Raw genomic sequence first — 19,526 nt, 5'->3', positions numbered from 1 at the left:
TAAGATGTGCAAGGCAGAGTACTATTGTCCAGGTCTCCATGTTGAGTAATGAATAGATGAGCACATTAGTCTCTTTATATGTATATATAAGACAATGATTGCAACAACTTATCATAATCCTTTTGACAATAAGGAAACTGACATACTGGCGACGTGATTAATATCAACATTTTTCTTTGTCTTGGATTGAAGGTAATGAGCTGTCATACAATCTAAACCTGTTGGCATTGATGTTTCTATTATGTTATCATTGAGCTGTTATTTCTGCACAGGCGACATAAATACAATACAAACTAGATAGAAAGCTGAAGAGATCAATTGAATATGCAATTTAGGAATAATAATTTTGAATATAACACTCATAAAATTTACTTAGATGTACAGTAAATGGTTTTCATTATATTGTTGCTGATGTCATTATATTATTGATTATTTCATAGAAAGGGATGTTGGTAGTCTCTGACGATAGCTGTGGCACTGGCAGAAGGGGTGGAGGCAGATACAATTTAATGTGGTGATCACTGACACCAAGACACCCGGGGCACTGAGCAAAAATTCCAGGGAACGTGTGGAATTTCCACTGCACAATCACGGTGAAAATCAACAGCAATTCTGCCCCGTGTGAACATAGATTGTTGTGAATAAATTCTAAAAGCCTAAAATGTGGCTTGAGCTCTGACCCACCCAGGGGCGAATCTACAAATCATAGTGACAGGAAACTGAAACAATAGCATAAGTAGCAATAATTTAAGGTATGGATTATAGCGCCATACACTACCGTTCAAAAGTTTAGGGTCACTTAGAAATGTCCTTATTTTTGAAAGAAAAGCACAGTTTTTTTCAATGAAGATAACATTAAATTAATCAGAAATACACTCTATACATTGTTAATGTGGTAAATGACTATTCTAGCTGCAAACGTCTGTTTTTTAATTCAATATCTACATAGGTGTATAGAGGCCCATTTCCAGCAACCATCACTCCAGTGTTCTAATGGTACATTGTGTTTGCTAACTGTGTTAGAAGGCTAATGGATGATTAGAAAACACTTGAAAACCCTTGTGCAATTATGTTAGCACCGCTGTAAACAGTTTTTCTGTTTAGAGGAGCTATAAAACTGACCTTCCTTTGAGCTAGTTGAGAATCTGGAGCATTACATTTGTGGGTTCGATTAAACTCTCAAATTGGCTAGAAAAAGAGAGCTTTCATGTGAAACTCGACAGTCTATTCTTGTTCTTAGAAATGAAGGCTATTCCATGCGAGAAATTTCCAAGAAACTGAAGATTTCCTACAACGGTGTGTACTACTCCCTTCAGAGGACAGCACACACAGGCTCTAACCAGAGTAGAAAGAGAAGTGGGAGGCCCCGCTGCACAACTGAGCAACAAGACAAGTACATTGGAGTCTCTAGTTTGAGAAATAGACGCCTCACAGGTCCTCAACTGGCAGCTTCATTAAATAGTACCCGCAAAACGCCAGTGTCAACGTTTACAGTGAAGAGGCGACTCCGGGATGCTGGCCTTCAGGGCAGAGTGGCAAAGAAAAAGTCATATCTGAGACTGGCTAATAAAAGGAAAAGATTAATATGGGCAAAAGTACACAGACATTGGACAGAGGAAGATTGTAAATAAGTGTTATGGACAGACGAATCGAAGTTTGAGGTGTTTGGATCACACAGAAGAACATTTGTGAGACGCAGAACAACTGAAAAGATGCTGGAAGAGTGCCTGACGCCATCTGTCAAGCATGGTGGAGGTAATGTGATGGTCTGGGGTTGCTATGGTGCTGGTAAAGTGGGAGATTTGTACAAGGTAAAAGGGATTTTGAATAAGGAAGGCTATCACTCCATTTTGCAACGCCATGCCATACCCTGTGGACAGCGCTTGATTGGAGCCAATTTCAACCTACAACAGGACAATGACCCAAAGCACACCTCCAAATGATGCAAGAACTATTTAGGGAAGAAGCAGGCAGCTGGTATTCTATCTGTAATGGAGTGGCCAGCGCAGTCACCAGATCTCAACCCCATAGAGCTGTTGTGGGAGCAGCTTGACCGTATGGTATACAAGAAGTGCCCATCAAGCCAATCCAACTTGTGGGAGGGTCTTCTGGAAGCATGGGGTGAAATTTCTCCTGATTACCTGAGCAAATTAACAGCTAGAATGCCAAAGGTCTGCAATGCTGTAATTGCTGCAAATGGAGCATTCTTTGACGAAAGCAAAGTTTGAAGGAGAAAATTATTATTTCAAATAAAAATCATTATTTCTAACCTTGTCAATGTCTTGACTATATTTTCTAGTCATTTTGCAACTCATTTGATAAATATAAGTGTGAGTTTTCATGGAAAACACAAAATTGTCTGGGTGACCCCAAACTTTTGAACGGTAGTGTATATCAGATAATTCACACAATAGTGCTAGATAGCAAAAAGCCACTAGCTTGTTATTCCCCCACAAAAGGACACAATAATCTTGCCCCTAAGCAGGGGCGTAGCTAGGGAGGTGGGCAGGCGGGGCATGTGCCCCGGGCGCAACCCGGTGGTAGGGAAAGGGGGGCCGCCGAAGAGCAGCTGATCGCTGCTGACAGGCGCCCAGTATGTCGGACACCTACAGCAGCTTTAGGAAGAGCCAGGAAATTACGGCGTTCTGACTGGGATCTGTGACGGCCAGGGAGTGGACCAGTCCAGTCACCTGACTTGTCACCTGACCTCACATCAGTGACATGAGGTCAGATGAGACTCAGGTCAGGGGACAGGTCCACTCCCGTGCTGCAGCCTTCCAGCTCTGCTGTTACACATGCCGAGAAGCAGAGAGGAAGCTCCGCCCACAGCCCGTCCTGACCTGTGATGCTGTCAGCAAGGAGACATGGTGAGTGTCTGTGTGTGTGTGTGTGTGTGTGTGTGTGTGTGTGTGTGTGTGTGTGTGTGTGTGTGTGTGTGTGTGTGTGTGTATGTGTGTGTAGTGTGAATACAGTGTGTGTCTCTGTGTTTGTATGTGTATATGTTACAGTGTGTGTGTGTGTGTGTGTGTGTGTGTGTGTGTGTGTGTCTGTCTGTCTGTGTCTCTGCATGTGTTTGTCTCTTACATCTACTACATTATCTGTACTCAGAGAGTTATCACTGTGTTATCTGTGATGTTACATAGGACTGCAGATAATATCTACTACATTATCTGTACTCAGAGAGTTATCACTGTGTTATCTGTGATGTTACATAGGACTGCAGATAACATCTACTACATTATCTGTACTCAGAGAGTTATCACTGTGTTATCTGTGATGTTACATAGGACTGCAGATAACATCTACTACATTATTTGTACTCAGAGAGTCATCACTGTGTTATCTGTGATGTTACATAGGACTGCAGATAACATCTACTACATTATCTGTACTCAGAGAGTTATCACTGTCAGTGGCGTAACTACCACCGTAGCAGCCGTAGCGGCTGCTACGGGGCCCGCGACATGAGCGGGCCTGTGTCGCCCGCCGGCACAGGCCTCCACCATGGCCGGAGGCTCCGCTAGCAGCCGCTATGGCTGCTACATCGTGACGCCACTGAACACGACTACGGCAGAGCAGGGAGGTATCTCCCCGCTCTGCCATTAAACAAAAGACATGTATCCCCTATCCAGTGATAACCTTTTATGTATTTGCATATGTTCCGGTCTGTGTATTTATCTGCCGGTGTGTGTGTGTGTGTGTGTGTGTGTGTGTATGTATCTGTACGTCTATATATTTACCTGTATGTATGTATTCCAGATGTGTGTATGTATATTTGCCTGTATGTCTAAATATCTATCTTTATGTATGTACAGTATATATGTTCCAGCGTGTCCATATATGTGGTTAATTTTTGGTTTGTGTAGGGGGAGGCAATAGAGAGTCCCGCACAGGGCGCCATCCAAGCCCTGGCTGTCACCGACCCTAGTCAGAAGGAACTCTGCCGCTGCCTGCGCCGCATGACCTCCTCGGCTTCTCCGGTAAGTCACACCAGGCAGAGCGGAGAGTGGTAGCGGTAGGCTACCGCTCACCGGTCTGTTCACAGTGTGGCGCTAAGTACAAGGGGGGAGTGTGGCGCTATTTAAAAGGGGGGAATGTGGCACTATTTACAAGGGGGGGGGTGTGGCGCTATTTACAAAGGGGCAGCGGGCTGTGTGTAGCACTATCTACAAGGGGGGCTCGGTGGCGCTATCTACAGGGGGCTGTGTGTGGCCTTCTTTAATTTATTTTATTTTCATTTATTTTTATGTTAATTACATTATAGAACTACATGTAAAATGTAGAAATGCTTTTATACTCGAGTTACATTAAAAAAATTGTGAAAAAAAATTACACCTCGTTGATTGGTAGGGAAAGAAAACATGGCGAGGGGGAAGGAGATGTAGGGAAATAAATTGGGGGTGGGGCGCCAATCTGAATCTTTGCCCTGGGTGCAGGAGAACCTAGCTACGCCTCTGCCCTAAGTGGGCACCTCAAAATCTGGTCCCAAGAGCAGCTGTAGTTAGACCCATGAACCCAACTCTTTACGCTGTTCAGCCAAAAAGGAAGTTCATTTTGCCTTAGAAAAGTAAAATTATCAATCCTTATGCATAAACAATTAGATTATTTTCTGTAATGTCCTGTTTTTTTTTTCATCTTGATATTTTACATCCTGGAGTGTCAGGGTGGGAGCTCTAGTCTTTCATATCTATCTGTCTATCTAGCTATCTATCTATCTACTAGGTTATTGGGCTCATCTCTATTTTTGCTATACGGCCGTATGAATCCTAGTTTCGCCCCTTATCACAGCAATGTAAGGAAAGTCCGGAAAAGCTAAGTCCGCGGTCTACTCGAAAGGACACAGGGTCCATTGACACCAGCACATTTTCTCTAAGATGAAGTCTTAAAGGCCGACAGCTGAAGGCACGGCAAAGGCACATGAAGCAATACATGTGCAGATGAGTTGCATGGTCACATAATCGATTTATGTAGAAGCCTGGCCGCAGTCAAATCGAGAACAGTTAAGTCCAGGTCACTACAGGAGCAAGTGACTCCCTTTTCACTGAAACATCTACCGGAAATCAAGGCAATCAAGTTGGGGAAACATCCAGGTCCTGTCCGGGGTCTGCAAATGTCCCAAAATTCCTGCTTGCAAAATAGGGCCAGGAGGCCGTCGGAGCTGCCGCAAGTGCCGGGAGAGGGCCTTCACAAAGAATTGCAATGGAAAATGTGAAATGGCTGCTAGGCATATCTTTAGAGAACGGACCCACTAAAGTTCAGCCGAGAAGGTGGCACAGCGAGACAGACATCTACCGGCCAAAGCTCAGGGAAGAGGATACCCAGCCTTCTCAGAACTGCTACCAGATGAAGAGAACAGCGTCGCTATCCTGGCTTGTTTAGGCCATGCCCCCACAACCACAATTTTATATATTTTTAATACCACTTTTGTATTAACCTAATGAAGACCATTTCCTTGTTAGTTCGTTCTAGGTTTATTATACTTAATTATATTTTCTTTTAGCTTATAAATGATTTGTCTTTATTTTATTCACATATATTTAGTCTTTTCTTTAAAGAACAGAGGCTCTGTCACCAGATTTTGCAACCCCTATCTGCTATTGCAGCAGATAGGCGCTGCAATGTAGATTACAGTAACGTTTTTATTTTTTAAAAACGAGCATTTTTGGCCAAGTTATGACCATTTTCGTATTTATGCAAATGAGGCTTGCAAAAGTACAACTGGGCGTGTTGAAAAGTAAAAGTACAACTGGGCGTGTATTATGTGCGTACATCGGGGCGTGTTTACTACTATTACTAGCTGGGCGTTGTGTACAGAAGTGTCATCCACTTCTCTTCACAACGCCCAGCTTCTGGCAGTGCAGCACTGTGACGTCACTCACAGGTCCTGCATCGTGTCGGCACCAGAGGCTACAGATGATTCTGCAGCAGCATCGGCGTTTGCAGGTAAGTCGATGTAGCTACTTACCTGCAAATGCTGATGTTGCTGCAGAATCAAGTGTAGCCTCTGGTGCCGACACGATGCAGGACCTGTGAGTGACGTCACAGTGCTGCACTGCCAGAAGCTGGGCGTTGTGAAGAGAAGTGGATGACACTTCTATACACAACGCCCAGCTAGTAATAGTAGTAAACACACCCCGATGTACGCACATAATACACGCCCAGTTGTACGTTTACTTTTCAACACGCCCAGTTGTACTTTTGCAAGCCTCATTTGCATAAATACGAAAATGGTCATAACTTGGCCAAAAATGCTCGTTTTTTAAAAATAAAAACGTTACTGTAATCTACATTGCAGCGCCTATCTGCTGCAATAGCAGATAGGGGCTGCAAAATCTGGTGACAGAGCCTCTTTAAAGAACATAGTTATGAGTAACCCTATTACTCATAACTTTATTCTTTAAAGAAAAGACTAAATATATGTGAATAAATTAAAGAGGAATCATTTATAAGGTAAAGGAAAATATAATTATGTATAATAAGCCTAGCGCAAGCCAACAAGGAAATCGTCTTCATGAGGTTAATACAAATGTTTGCTGTATCTGAATCTTTTGTTTGGAGCGTGAAAGTCGTCTTGAGATGTGAGATGACACTCATGATAAAGCTGTCAGGAAGTAAAGGGAAGATGTTGCCAATCTAAATAAATGTTAGATGTTTATATGAACCAAGATAATCACAATGAAATACTATTCAATCAGTAAGTTTATATTATTTTGTTTATTTAGATTCATTAACATGATATATGAAGACTTATTTTATATATTATAGTTTCACGGGTTTCGTTTCTACGGTGTTCACTTAAAACGGGCATCTTAAAGAGGCTCTGTCACCAGATTTTGCAACCCCTATCTGCTATTGCAGCAGATAGGCGCTGCAATGTAGATTACAGTAACGTTTTTATTTTTAAAAAACGAGCATTTTTGGCCAAGTTATGACCATTTTCGTATTTATGCAAATGAGGCTTGCAAAAGTACAACTGGGCGTGTTGAAAAGTAAAAGTACAACTGGGCGTGTATTATGTGCGTACATCGGGGCGTGTTTACTACTATTACTAGCTGGGCGTTGTGTACAGAAGTGTCATCCACTTCTCTTCACAACGCCCAGCTTCTGGCAGTGCAGCACTGTGACGTCACTCACAGGTCCTGCATCGTGTCGGCACCAGAGGCTACAGATGATTCTGCAGCAGCATCGGCGTTTGCAGGTAAGTCGATGTAGCTACTTACCTGCAAATGCTGATGTTGCTGCAGAATCAAGTGTAGCCTCTGGTGCCGACACGATGCAGGACCTGTGAGTGACGTCACAGTGCTGCACTGCCAGAAGCTGGGCGTTGTGAAGAGAAGTGGATGACACTTCTATACACAACGCCCAGCTAGTAATAGTAGTAAACACACCCCGATGTACGCACATAATACACGCCCAGTTGTACGTTTACTTTTCAACACGCCCAGTTGTACTTTTGCAAGCCTCATTTGCATAAATACGAAAATGGTCATAACTTGGCCAAAAATGCTCGTTTTTTAAAAATAAAAACGTTACTGTAATCTACATTGCAGCGCCTATCTGCTGCAATAGCAGATAGGGGCTGCAAAATCTGGTGACAGAGCCTCTTTAAAGAACATAGTTATGAGTAACCCTATTACTCATAACTTTATTCTTTAAAGAAAAGACTAAATATATGTGAATAAATTAAAGAGGAATCATTTATAAGGTAAAGGAAAATATAATTATGTATAATAAGCCTAGCGCAAGCCAACAAGGAAATCGTCTTCATGAGGTTAATACAAATGTTTGCTGTATCTGAATCTTTTGTTTGGAGCGTGAAAGTCGTCTTGAGATGTGAGATGACACTCATGATAAAGCTGTCAGGAAGTAAAGGGAAGATGTTGCCAATCTAAATAAATGTTAGATGTTTATATGAACCAAGATAATCACAATGAAATACTATTCAATCAGTAAGTTTATATTATTTTGTTTATTTAGATTCATTAACATGATATATGAAGACTTATTTTATATATTATAGTTTCACGGGTTTCGTTTCTACGGTGTTCACTTAAAACGGGCATCTTAAAGAGGCTCTGTCACCAGATTTTGCAACCCCTATCTGCTATTGCAGCAGATAGGCGCTGCAATGTAGATTACAGTAACGTTTTTATTTTTAAAAAACGAGCATTTTTGGCCAAGTTATGACCATTTTCGTATTTATGCAAATGAGGCTTGCAAAAGTACAACTGGGCGTGTTGAAAAGTAAAAGTACAACTGGGCGTGTATTATGTGTTACATCGGGGCGTGTTTACTACTTTTACTAGCTGGGCGTTGTGTATAGAAGTATCATCCACTTCTCTTCACAACGCCCAGCTTCTGGCAGTGCAGACACAGCCGTGTTCTCCAGAGATCACGCTGTGACGTCACTCACAGGTCCTGCATCGTGTCAGACGAGCGAGGACACATCGGCACCAGAGGCTACAGATGATTCTGCAGCAGCATCGGCGTTTGCAGGTAAGTCGATGTAGCTACTTACCTGCAAATGCTGATGCTGCTGCAGAATCAACTGTAGCCTCTGTTGCCGATGTGGCCGACACGATGCAGGACCTGTGAGTGACGTCACAGATCTGCACTGCCAGAAGCTGGGCGTTGTGAAGAGAAGTGGATGATACTTCTATACACAACGCCCAGCTAGTAAAAGTAGTAAACACGCCCCGATGTACACACATAATACACGCCCAGTTGTACTTTTACTTTTCAAAACGCCCAGTTGTACTTTTGCAAGCCTCATTTGCATAAATACGAAAATGGCCATAACTTGGCCAAAAATGCTCGTTTTTAAAAAATAAAAACGTTACTGTAATCTACATTGCAGCGCCTATCTGCTGCAATACCAGATAGGGGTTGCAAAATCTGGTGACTGAGCCTCTTTAACTTTATTTTGCGAGTCAGTACGATTATGGCAATAGTAAATGTACAGTATATAGTTTTTACAAAGTAAAAGCTCTTTATTAAAAAAAATAATAATAATGTTTTGAGTCGCTGGAGCCTTGTGAGGACTCGTTTTTTTGCGCAGCGAGCTGTAGTTTTTATTAGTACCATTTTAAGGTACTGTACATAATACTTTTTGATAACTTTTTACTAAATTTTTTGGTGAAGTGAGGTGACCAATAAACAGCAATTCTGGTATTGTAAATTGTTTTTCCTAAGTCGCTCAACCAGCGGGTGGAATGCAGTAATGTTTTAATAGTTTGAAATTTTACGAATGTGGCAATATTAATTATAGATTTTTCTATTTACATTATCTTATATGAAGAATGGAAAAAGTTGTTTTTTTTCTTTTAATTATTTGTTCTTTTTTAGATAAAAATCTTTTAGGAAACAGAATTAAAAAATGTTCAACCTTCCTGATCTCTTTACTCCATGCTAAATAGATCTTGAGACAACAGGAAAGATCTAGGAATGGAAATTACATTCCTCTTGAGTGCAAGGCTTCTGACAGAACATTGGAAGGGAGATGACCTGATGACAGATTACCAAGGAGGGAACTTTAGGAGTGGAGTTTTCAATAGCCTTAGCAAGACCATTATATGGATGAATCTGATTTAGAGGGGTTGTCCACAACTGGACAACTGATGACCTATCCACCTGACAGGTCATCAGTACGTGACCTGTGGGGGTCTGACACCCGCACCCAGCAACGTTATGCCGCTCTGGATGCTTCCAAGCACCGGACGTACATGCCAGAAGCAGTTGGCTCTGGGCACTGAATAGTGGCGAGCTGCTGTACTGCAGCTCTGCTCCTATTCAAGTGAATAGGAGCAGATCTGCAGCACGGTCGCTATGCCATGTACGGAGCCAACTCCTTCCGGCTTCGTACATAGCATAATGGGCCATAACATCCGGTGCCTGGAGATATCCAGAGCGGCCTAATGGTGCGGGGTCCAGGTGTCGGACCCACACTGATGATATACTGATGACCTATCCGGTGAATAGGTCATCAGTTGTTCTGTAGTGGACAACCCCTTTAAGGATCCACTGTTGACAAGGCTTGGAGCTCCCCTATTCTCTCGGGAGATGTTGTGGCATGGTGGAAAATAACCTTTAAGGATAGGTAATTATAATGTAATTATAAGGGACCTCTTCCAGAGGTTCAGAGAGAGATGAGTATAAACCTATTAGGACTAAACAGGGGCGGACACAGACACCTGAGGGCACCTGTCCAAGAACAGTGTATTGGCCCGTTGTGATCCAATATCTTGAAAAATAAACTACAGTAGCATGCAGGGTCTAATCTTACATTTGGCAGAAAAGGTCTGTGCCTAGGGGTGACCCTGTGGGAAAGAGAGATAGGTTCACAAGGTCTGGGTTGATGAATAAAGTTAATCTGGTGGAAGTTGGTGCAGTAGCCTCTATTTACATATATACCGTACATGTAATGTACATATAATGTAGCACGATTCCGCAAATTCTGATTAAAGAATAAATAGTATTATATATGGAGTGCTGGTTACATTTACACAGGCTGATCAGAAACTTGCAAAGCATCACTTTCTGCCTACCAATTGCCTGCTGTCAATATATGTGAAAGATTGAGCTTCAAAGTGATTAACATAACAGTAGTTATGACTAAAATACTGCATGGTCATTATATTAGATGAACTGTAGAAAACTTTATTTGTGTTTTTGCAGATCCACCCAATAATTTTTGCATTCCATGGAAATGCATCATACCGTATATAGTCATAGCACCAAAAGCACATGTTGGAAGATCCCCCATCCCGTTCAAACATAATAAGGAAACCTTATTATCCTAAACCTTATAGATTTTGTATATTATAATTCATAATGCCAGGGGTTACAAAGCATCCTTATTTTTACACATAACTAGTATAATAAAGGAACAGTCCTAGCTTTACATTGTTGAAACGAAGTTCCACACTACCAGATGGGATTGTTTCTATGACCAATACACACCAGTTATTAGGATTACGAGAAAACTGATTAGATTTTAGGCCAGAACGATGTATAAGAAGACCACCACAGGTCTAACCTAGAATAACAAACAGTAGTAGACATCTTAATTCAATATCTAATTCAACAAAACTTCTATATGTGGAATGTAGTGTAGATGACCTATACTAGTAATAAATCAAGGTATGCATATAGAATGTAGTGTTTAATGTAGATATAGCAATTTAACATTGCAGCAAGAAAGCCATGAGGAAGGACGCGGTGTGCGTCTGAAACGCGTAGGCACCTATTTATACTTCTATTTTTGCATTCGGGAATGATCATGTTTTAAACCATCCCAATAAAATTGGAACAACGTTCTATTTTAAACTGACTGCGCTGGATCCTCTTTTTTTGTTTCTACTTTATATATACATGATATAAAGTAGTTCATCATGGGACAACCACTTTAAAGATGAATGAATATTACACACGATCCTTTTGATTCTGGTAACTGAATTTCATCATTCTAAAATGATTGTAAAGTAGTTTGCGGGATTTGTTGACTTCGTACCTGAGCAGATGACTCCAGCATCTTCATTATGAGCATAGTTGTGTTGTTTTAACCCTAGGTGGTAACATTGTAGTAAACTGTTTTCGTCACCGCTTCATTGCACATCATATCTAACATGATTGGTTCTTGACGTTGCCCAAATGTGGCAACTGCAGGGGCAGAAACTCAACTGCCACCCCCCCCAGTTGATGATGTACAGCATCATTTATATCTCAAGAATCATCACACACTGTTCCCCACTCCATCATAGAATATTGCAACACGACCAGAACAAAGACTTCCATTTATCGGCCTCACAGGGATTTCTGAAACTAGATTGAAAAGAAAGAGTGTATTGGAAAGGATCCCAGACGGCTTCTCCTACATAAATAAAAAATTGGACAACAATATCATGTTTAGTCCTTCCAACAAATGTAAAATGAAGCAGCAGCACACACCTTCATCATACAGTCTCTTATTAAAAGTTGGACTTGTTAGACACTAAAACTAAAATAGTGTATATTTGGAGCCCTTTTTCATGTATTTTTTATTTTTGTCAAAGCCCGGAGTGGATCCTAAACGGGGAACAAGTACAAAGACAATGCTTATAAGGATCCTTCTTTGTGGTTCCAATCCTGGTTTTGGCTTGAAAAATGCATTAAGCCTGCAGCGCTAATATTTCTATAAAACATACCAGGAATATTTCTATCAAACAGAAACATGACCAGTACATCATCTCGCCCTTTTTCATCCAAGCCGAGATCCCCTCAATGTCTGGAGGAGGAATGGATAATAGAGGTGCTACTTTCTTTTGGCTTTCTATCTCAATGTCACGTTTGGTGACTAGGACTAGGATATTTATTGGTCTCATTATGAGCCTAGGTGGGGCCCACGTATTTGTCTTGGGTTAGGTGTGGTTATCTAAATTCCCCCATGCATCGATGGGGCAGTTTAGAAAACAATTGGTAATTACAGGTAAAAGGGCACCTTACAAATGTCATGGAACAATTTCCCTTGTCCAGTCGTATTTTGTAGTTTGGAAAAGAAAATAAGAGATTTGTAGTGAATTAATGTGACATCATAGAGAGAATAGCGGAGCAAAATATAACAGACTGAGAAAAAAAAAGCAATACATAGCATTTCAGTCTTAGACAAAGCGCAGTATATGAATGGCTTATAGATATCCAGGTAGCCATAGGACATACCGGTTACTAAAGTTTAGCTGTCCGACCTCTGGGAACCCTACCCATCCTGAGAATGAAGTGGTGACGCAGAATAGATGTAACACTGCATCCCCTGCTGAGTTTGCCCTGCACAGCGGTTCTCTCAGAGACTTAAATGAGTCCTTTGAATGGCGTTGTACTGCAGTTTCCTGCACAGCTCATGGCCAGGACGCTGCTGTGCAGGGAAAAACAGTAAAGGGACCACAAGAAGCAAGCCCTCATATAGCTGCAAAAAGAAAAAAGTAATTACTCTTAGAATGCGACAATGAAAAAACAAAGAAAACAATACGTCCTGAAGTATAAAATAGGCAATATCCTTAAAGTGTTTATAGTAGCCTCTACAGACAACCCATAGAGGTTAAATGTGTTTTAAAAAAATTAGGAGTCAGATGGCTAGAATCATTGTCAAGGAGGGCCTTGCATTAGTAGTGGGGCCTCATCATTTATTAACTGCTCCATACTGTTAACAGCATTATCTGGGCCTGGAAGTACCAGGCACAACCTCATATAAGGATGTGCCAATTCATTTTCGAAAACATCAAAGTGGCTGCCATTCTTCTTCGTTCTGTTGATTCGTCTCAATCACACACAAATGTCCACTTATCGTCTCAACCACACACTAATGGTCTATCCTGAGGACGGGTCCTCATTGTGCAAAACTCCCTTTAATTCTTGGTTCAAGGGTTCCATTCAGGCCATAAGATGTATTAGTGAACCTATAATTATATATTACAGAGTTACGTTCGCAACAATTCTCTCATATACTTCTATTATCAGAACGCCCTACTTTAAAGCAACAGTGATCCAATCATAGACTATGGCGGCAGCAGGTCCTGGTTAGACTTTTGTTATTTTGTATATTTTTTTATGACAATTGATTTCATATCTTCCCCTGTGATTTTGTTTTTACTTAAAATACAGGACATAATATATTGCTAGAAGGTTGTTAGCAAGTAAAACGAATCTAAACAGATCCAAACATCTTAAGAGTTAAAAACTTTGAAAAAGTGTTACTGGTCAGTTATTATCATGTTTTTTGTTTTATTTTATTTGTTTTAATGTAAAGAAAATCTTAGTCATAAAGGCGTAGGATTTAGCCCTGCTCCATCCCAGTAAAAACAATCAGTAATAGAGCTCTCATGGCACACAGACATCCCTCTTGGCCCAAAATGAGAAATCTACACACAGCAGCTGTTTATAACCTGCTCACATATATCATAGTATGAAGCAGGTGAATTGTGCTTTACAATGAGGCTATTGTCAGTAGTGTCTTGAATGTACGACCTTCTTTTAAAGCATAGGAAATCTTTCCTTCCACCATAAAAGGTTTTAGGATACATCTAGTAATTTCCATCGGGCGCCGGTTGTCTCCGCTGTTCAACAGAACATGCGCTTCCAGCATTTTCATTGTTCTGCTCCTATGATGGATGCAGATGTGAATAGGGCCTTAGGAAAACTTATTGATAGTAAGTTTTATTCTGGTGACACCTTTTAGGCCACTTTCACATAGACAGAATGTATGTCAGTATTTTGCATTAGTATTTAGAAGCCAAAACTAGGAGTGGAACCTAGACAGAGGAAAAAGTATAACAAAAAGATTTGCACCTCTTCTGTGCAGGTTCCACTACTGGGTTTGGTTACTGCAAAATACCGACCTTAATACTGTCGTGTGAAAAAGACCTTAGGCCCAGTTCGCATTGAGTTTTTTGACAGACAGAAAATATCTGCCTCAAAATTCCTGAAGGAATTTTGAGGCAGATTTTTAATCGCCAACGTTTTTTTTCACCGTTTTTTGATTGCGGCCGTTGAATCGAATGCAAGAAATGCTGCATAAAATGCACCAAACGAGTGCTGCATGTTTTTTTCTGCCTCCCACTGACTTCAATGGGAGGTCAGAGGTGGAAACCGCTCGAAGAAAGAGCATGCCACTTTTTTGTTCCACGACCGGCAAAAAGCCTCCCAGGAAAAAAAATGCCTTTGCCTCCCATTTAAATCAATGGGGCTCAATTTGGGGCGTTACTTGGCGCTGATTCCGATGCAATTTCAGCATCAAAATCAACGCCAAAGACTCTGTGTGAACTGACCCTTAGATTAATGACATATGGAACTATAGCGATTGTACTTTTTTGCAATACTATATGTAGAACAATTTCATGTATGATTAATACATTAAGGCAAGTCAAGGATTGGTGAATAAATCTGATGATTTATCAATAGAGGTAATTAAAACAAGGGCCAAATATTATTAAACATGAGGGCCATGGGGAAATTCAATTCTTTAAAAATCTCCTGCAGATGTCATAAGGAATTCATTCGCTGTTTATGGCAGTCTGTGTTCTGTCCCTTCGAAGATGGAAAACTAGAACTTCAATGAAATTGTACTCAAACTTAGTTTTTTCAGGCTTTAAATTTACTTATTATTATAATATAAAATAAAGCTTCAAGATCATTGCCTTTTAACAAAGTTCTGTGTATATTCCACTCAGAGCCTCATTTTGGCTTATTACTCTTGAACACTAAGATAATAGAATACAAATATAATCTGTCATTCAACACAATGAATATATATTATTTTTAATGTCTATTTATTACTGATCAATTTATGTAAACTTGTGCAGTTAAGTAATTGTAATTAGGGTTGGTGGGTTTATTATCAGAACAAAATCCATGTGATATTGTGGATCAGTATAGGCTTAATTGGCTTCAGATACATCCACGTGTGTGTTATATTGAGCCTCGAAGCTATCACCGAAGTTGAAGTCGTCACTAAAATACGTAATTGTCATTATATTAGATGAACTGTAGAAAACTTCATCTGTGTTTTTGCAGATATCCCCAAGAACTTTTTCATTGTTTCGAAACCCATCATAGATTATAATGGAGCCAAAATTACATGTTGGAGGATTCCCCATCCTGTTCAGACATAAAGCGGAAAATTAATTATATCACATAAGGATTTATAATGACACAATATATACACATAGTATAACAGTACTTACTTTACATAGTTGAAACGCAGCTCCACAATACCAGATGGAATGGCTTCGATGACCCATGTGCAAAAGTTATTAGGAGGGTCATAAAACTTATTAGATATTAGACCAGCATGCCCTTTAATAACACCCCCACAGGTTTGTTCTAGAATGAGTTGACAAAAAATATTAGTAGAACTGTAATATAAAGTCAACATAATTTTTCTTAGAAAAGCTTATTCTGTATGTATAATGTAATTTACAGGACTGATACAAGATTATACTTTAAATAATATCAAGTGTATTTAGTTGGTGTAATATCCCTGCATTGTGGTAATAGTTGCACAACTTCTCACTAACTCGGCCTCTTCTCATTATAACATGATAAAGAGAAAGTCACAACCCAGTAAGTGTTCGTGTTCCCTGCAGCGCCACCACAGGAAAAAATAGGCATTACACAGTGCCTATTCAAATAAATGCATTGTCCGTGTAATGCAGGACAGGACAGGTCCTCCCGAGCGAGAGATGTTCTTTTTTACTGCTCTCTACTCTGGCCTAAATATAACGTACCTGAACAGAGGACCCCCATCTATTAACTCAGAATTCCCTTATAGGGTATATGAAAATAGGTTTTCTAAACTGGACAACCCTTTTAATTATCTCTAACCAAAGTTTTATCAGATATTTCAGTATGCACACTGCCTGGTACATCTTTAGGCATATCACTGCCATACACTGCAGATGGCTCTCAATGGATTAGAAAGAGTTAGCATTCAAACCAAATGGTACATTTAGGTTCATAGAAATTCTTGGAGCATATCAGCTCATTTTAAAAAATTGTGCAACCAGACTACATGCTTTAGGAGGATATCGGTTACAGAGACAAAGCAAGATTATGAGAAATATTATAAAATATAAGGCCTTTAACAGACTGGTTTCCAATAGTTGTGCAGCCTACAAAGAAAGACAATATTTTTAAAATAATTTTATATATTGTAGGTTCAAATTAGAAGCAACATTGCAATAGCAAACTTTAGATTCTATATTCCAATGTGGTACAACTTAAAAGGGCTGTCCCAGAAATGATAATAATAAAAAAAAAATCAGACATAATATAGTGCATGGCAATCTCTTTATAACAAAACTAGAACAAGTCATGTATTTTACATGTATCCAGAGATCTCCCTATTTATTGCTCCAATTGCTCTACTAGGTTTTCTTCAGTCTGGCAGCTCAGGGGGCATGTCCTTTCTGCTGATGCTCCTCCCGCTCCCTGTCATAGCTTGTATACGCAGATCGTTCTGTTTCACTGCCTCTGCCTCCTCTCTAGGAGAAGCTTTTTAAATGTCCCTATTGCATGTTTTTTTAAAGGGAGAGCCCAGCCTTATATAACTAAAGAAGAGGGATTGCCTGCAGCTTACACACAGTGAGAGGATGAGCAGGAGAGTGGAGAGCCCACCCTTTTATGACTCAATAAGATGGAGAGCCTGCAGCTTATACACAGTGGGAGGATAAGCAGCAGAGGGGAGAGCTCCACGCTGTATGTAAGCAGTGCTGTGTGCAGGCTCTCTCTTCATCTAAGCAAACTGATGACTCTCCTGTGTGTTCTCCATCCACCCTGCAAGCTGTGTTACTAAATAAAATCTTCTTCTATACTTCTTTACTGACAAGTAGAGAAGGCATTTTCTATTGGCTGGTGGCAGTTAGAGAGTGGAGCTGAGCATGTGCGTCCTTCCTAATTCTGTTCAGTAGGAGGACGTGCACATTACTACATAGATTCAACTCCAGGGGGTGTATAATGAGGTAAAGGGAACATCTCACAACTGGAGCATTTTTGTAACATAAGGTAAATTACAAAACAAATTAACTGTTAATGCTGAATTATATTGCAATAACCTTTAATACTGGAACAACCTACTGGAGCAACCTTTTTAAAAACACTTTTCTAAATGATTGTGTCAGTGTTGGACTGGGGTACCTTGGGCCCATCAGAGATGATACTTGGGGCCAACCCTTCATTTTTACAGAACATGTGTACATCCACTTTTAACTGCATTTAAAATGTAAAGTTATACAACTTTTTAAAAAAAAAAAAAAACATTGACTCTTTACATTCAGAGGACTAGCTGACATTGCTAATAAGTTTGTTACAACAATGTAGTAATCAAGAGAACTCTATTTCAGCAAAACAGATCAGCAACACATTTGTTTTTTCTCCTCTTCTGGTCCCTAGGATTAGAGCTCTTACCTACACTAATAAAATTTAGCAACGCTATATCAAGGTCACATTAACAATAAAAGGCAACAAGGCAGGATCGTGACACTAAGAAGAATTAAAACCCAAAAATATTAGAAAGATACATCACTTTTCATTGACTTTTTTACGTATGACTATGTCATAATACAACGTCTGTCCATTGACCATATGGAGCCAGAATGGAGAGTCATTAGAACGGCTCTTGCTCTGGTGGACCCAGAAATTTATTATATTGTTATCCATTCATTTAAATGACTAGCATGTAATACTACATTTCTCCTTTAGTGGCCACTTCCTGCTGCAATAACAGCTGATCATCAGGGGGTTCATGAGTGGGACCTGCAGCGATCAGCTGATTGTAGGTTAGGCTTAATTTGAAAAAGGGGTTGATGAGAAAACCCTTTTAAATGTGACAACAACCAATTAGCTAGCTTCAAGTGTCCGTCAGCTAATTTAACGATAAAAGTAGTGGCTTTATAGCGGTTTGTACTTACCAGGGATATTCTCTGCAACTGTGGAGAAAAGCAAGTAAAAAATATTTTAGATATTTGGAGTCCCTGAGACCTCTCAAAAAGTAAATAGTTATGCAATTTTATAATAAAATGCTCTATGCAAAAAACACAACAGGGGGGATTTATTTTCTGAACCAATTACGCCAGCGGGCATGTTTTGTTAAGTAATTGTTATTAATCTATTCCGGACTTGTTCAGTAGCGTGGACAGTATTCCACAATAAGAATGCACCATGTTGGAGGACTTAGTGCAAAATTCATGGCCGCCACTAAAGGAAATTTATTCCATACTATAACTTTATTTTGCAGGTCGTTACGATCACAGTGATAATCTGCTTTCATCCCATTGCATTCCATGACCTACGGTATAACATTTTTATTTTTACTGCTTACTTTTTCTGGGATGATTTATAGCTTTCGTTAGTACCATTTTGGGGTACATATGACTTTTTATTACTTTTTATTCCTGTTTTTGGGAGGCAGGATAAATAAAATTCTGGCATTGTTTTTTAGGATTCTTTCATTCATCATTCACTTTGTGGAATAAATAACGTGTTGATTTTATACTATGGGACATTACAGATAAGGCAATAGCAATTATGTGACCTTTTTTTATTCTTTTTTTTTCAATAGTAAAACTTTATGTAAGTGAAAAAATTGTTTCCTATATTTCTTACTTATTATTGTCAACTTTATTAAAGTTTTTTTTATACTTCTTTTTAGTCCTACTATTGAACTTGACCTTTGATGGCTTATATAATACACTGCAATGCTTCTGAATTGCAGTGTATAATGCCTGTCAGTGTTACACTGACAGGCAGTCTATTAGATCATGTGGTGTTGATGAGCTTACAGAGGGAGACAGTTCTCATTGCACAACCACTTAGGTGCTGTCATCAGTATTGTATGTTACAGCTGACATCCACTGTGGATGATGAGGACACAGCTACTGAGCCCACACCCAATAGTATGGTGTGGTGCGGGAACTACCCACTCCCCACGCCGTACTATAACAGCATGGTGAGGAAAGCGGTTACAGTATATGTCTATGCAGGGAATTTTTTTTTCTGATACA

The 19,526-nt window shown here is 39.9% G+C and overlaps 2 protein-coding genes across 2 annotated transcripts in view; one reads left to right on the top strand and one right to left on the bottom strand.

Moving 5' to 3' along the window:
* RBP4 (retinol binding protein 4) overlaps positions 1-19,526 on the top strand; it is a 349,798-nt gene that overhangs the window by 48,520 nt on the left and 281,752 nt on the right. The window lies entirely within an intron of this gene.
* LOC142662936 (scavenger receptor cysteine-rich domain-containing protein DMBT1-like) overlaps positions 1-19,526 on the bottom strand; it is a 70,934-nt gene that overhangs the window by 50,374 nt on the left and 1,034 nt on the right. Inside the window, exons 2-4 of the mRNA XM_075841230.1 lie at positions 18,435-18,452; positions 15,711-15,849; positions 15,461-15,624 (exon numbers count right to left, since the gene is read on the bottom strand). Of these exons, the coding sequence (XP_075697345.1) occupies positions 15,461-15,624; positions 15,711-15,849; positions 18,435-18,452 (321 nt within the window). The remainder of the gene's footprint in view (positions 1-15,460; positions 15,625-15,710; positions 15,850-18,434; positions 18,453-19,526) is intronic.

The sequence above is a fragment of the Rhinoderma darwinii genome, chromosome 11 (genome assembly GCF_050947455.1).
Source record: "Rhinoderma darwinii isolate aRhiDar2 chromosome 11, aRhiDar2.hap1, whole genome shotgun sequence".
Classification (NCBI taxonomy): Eukaryota; Metazoa; Chordata; class Amphibia; order Anura; family Rhinodermatidae; genus Rhinoderma; species Rhinoderma darwinii.
This window is presented reverse-complemented; position numbering and strand designations above follow the sequence as displayed.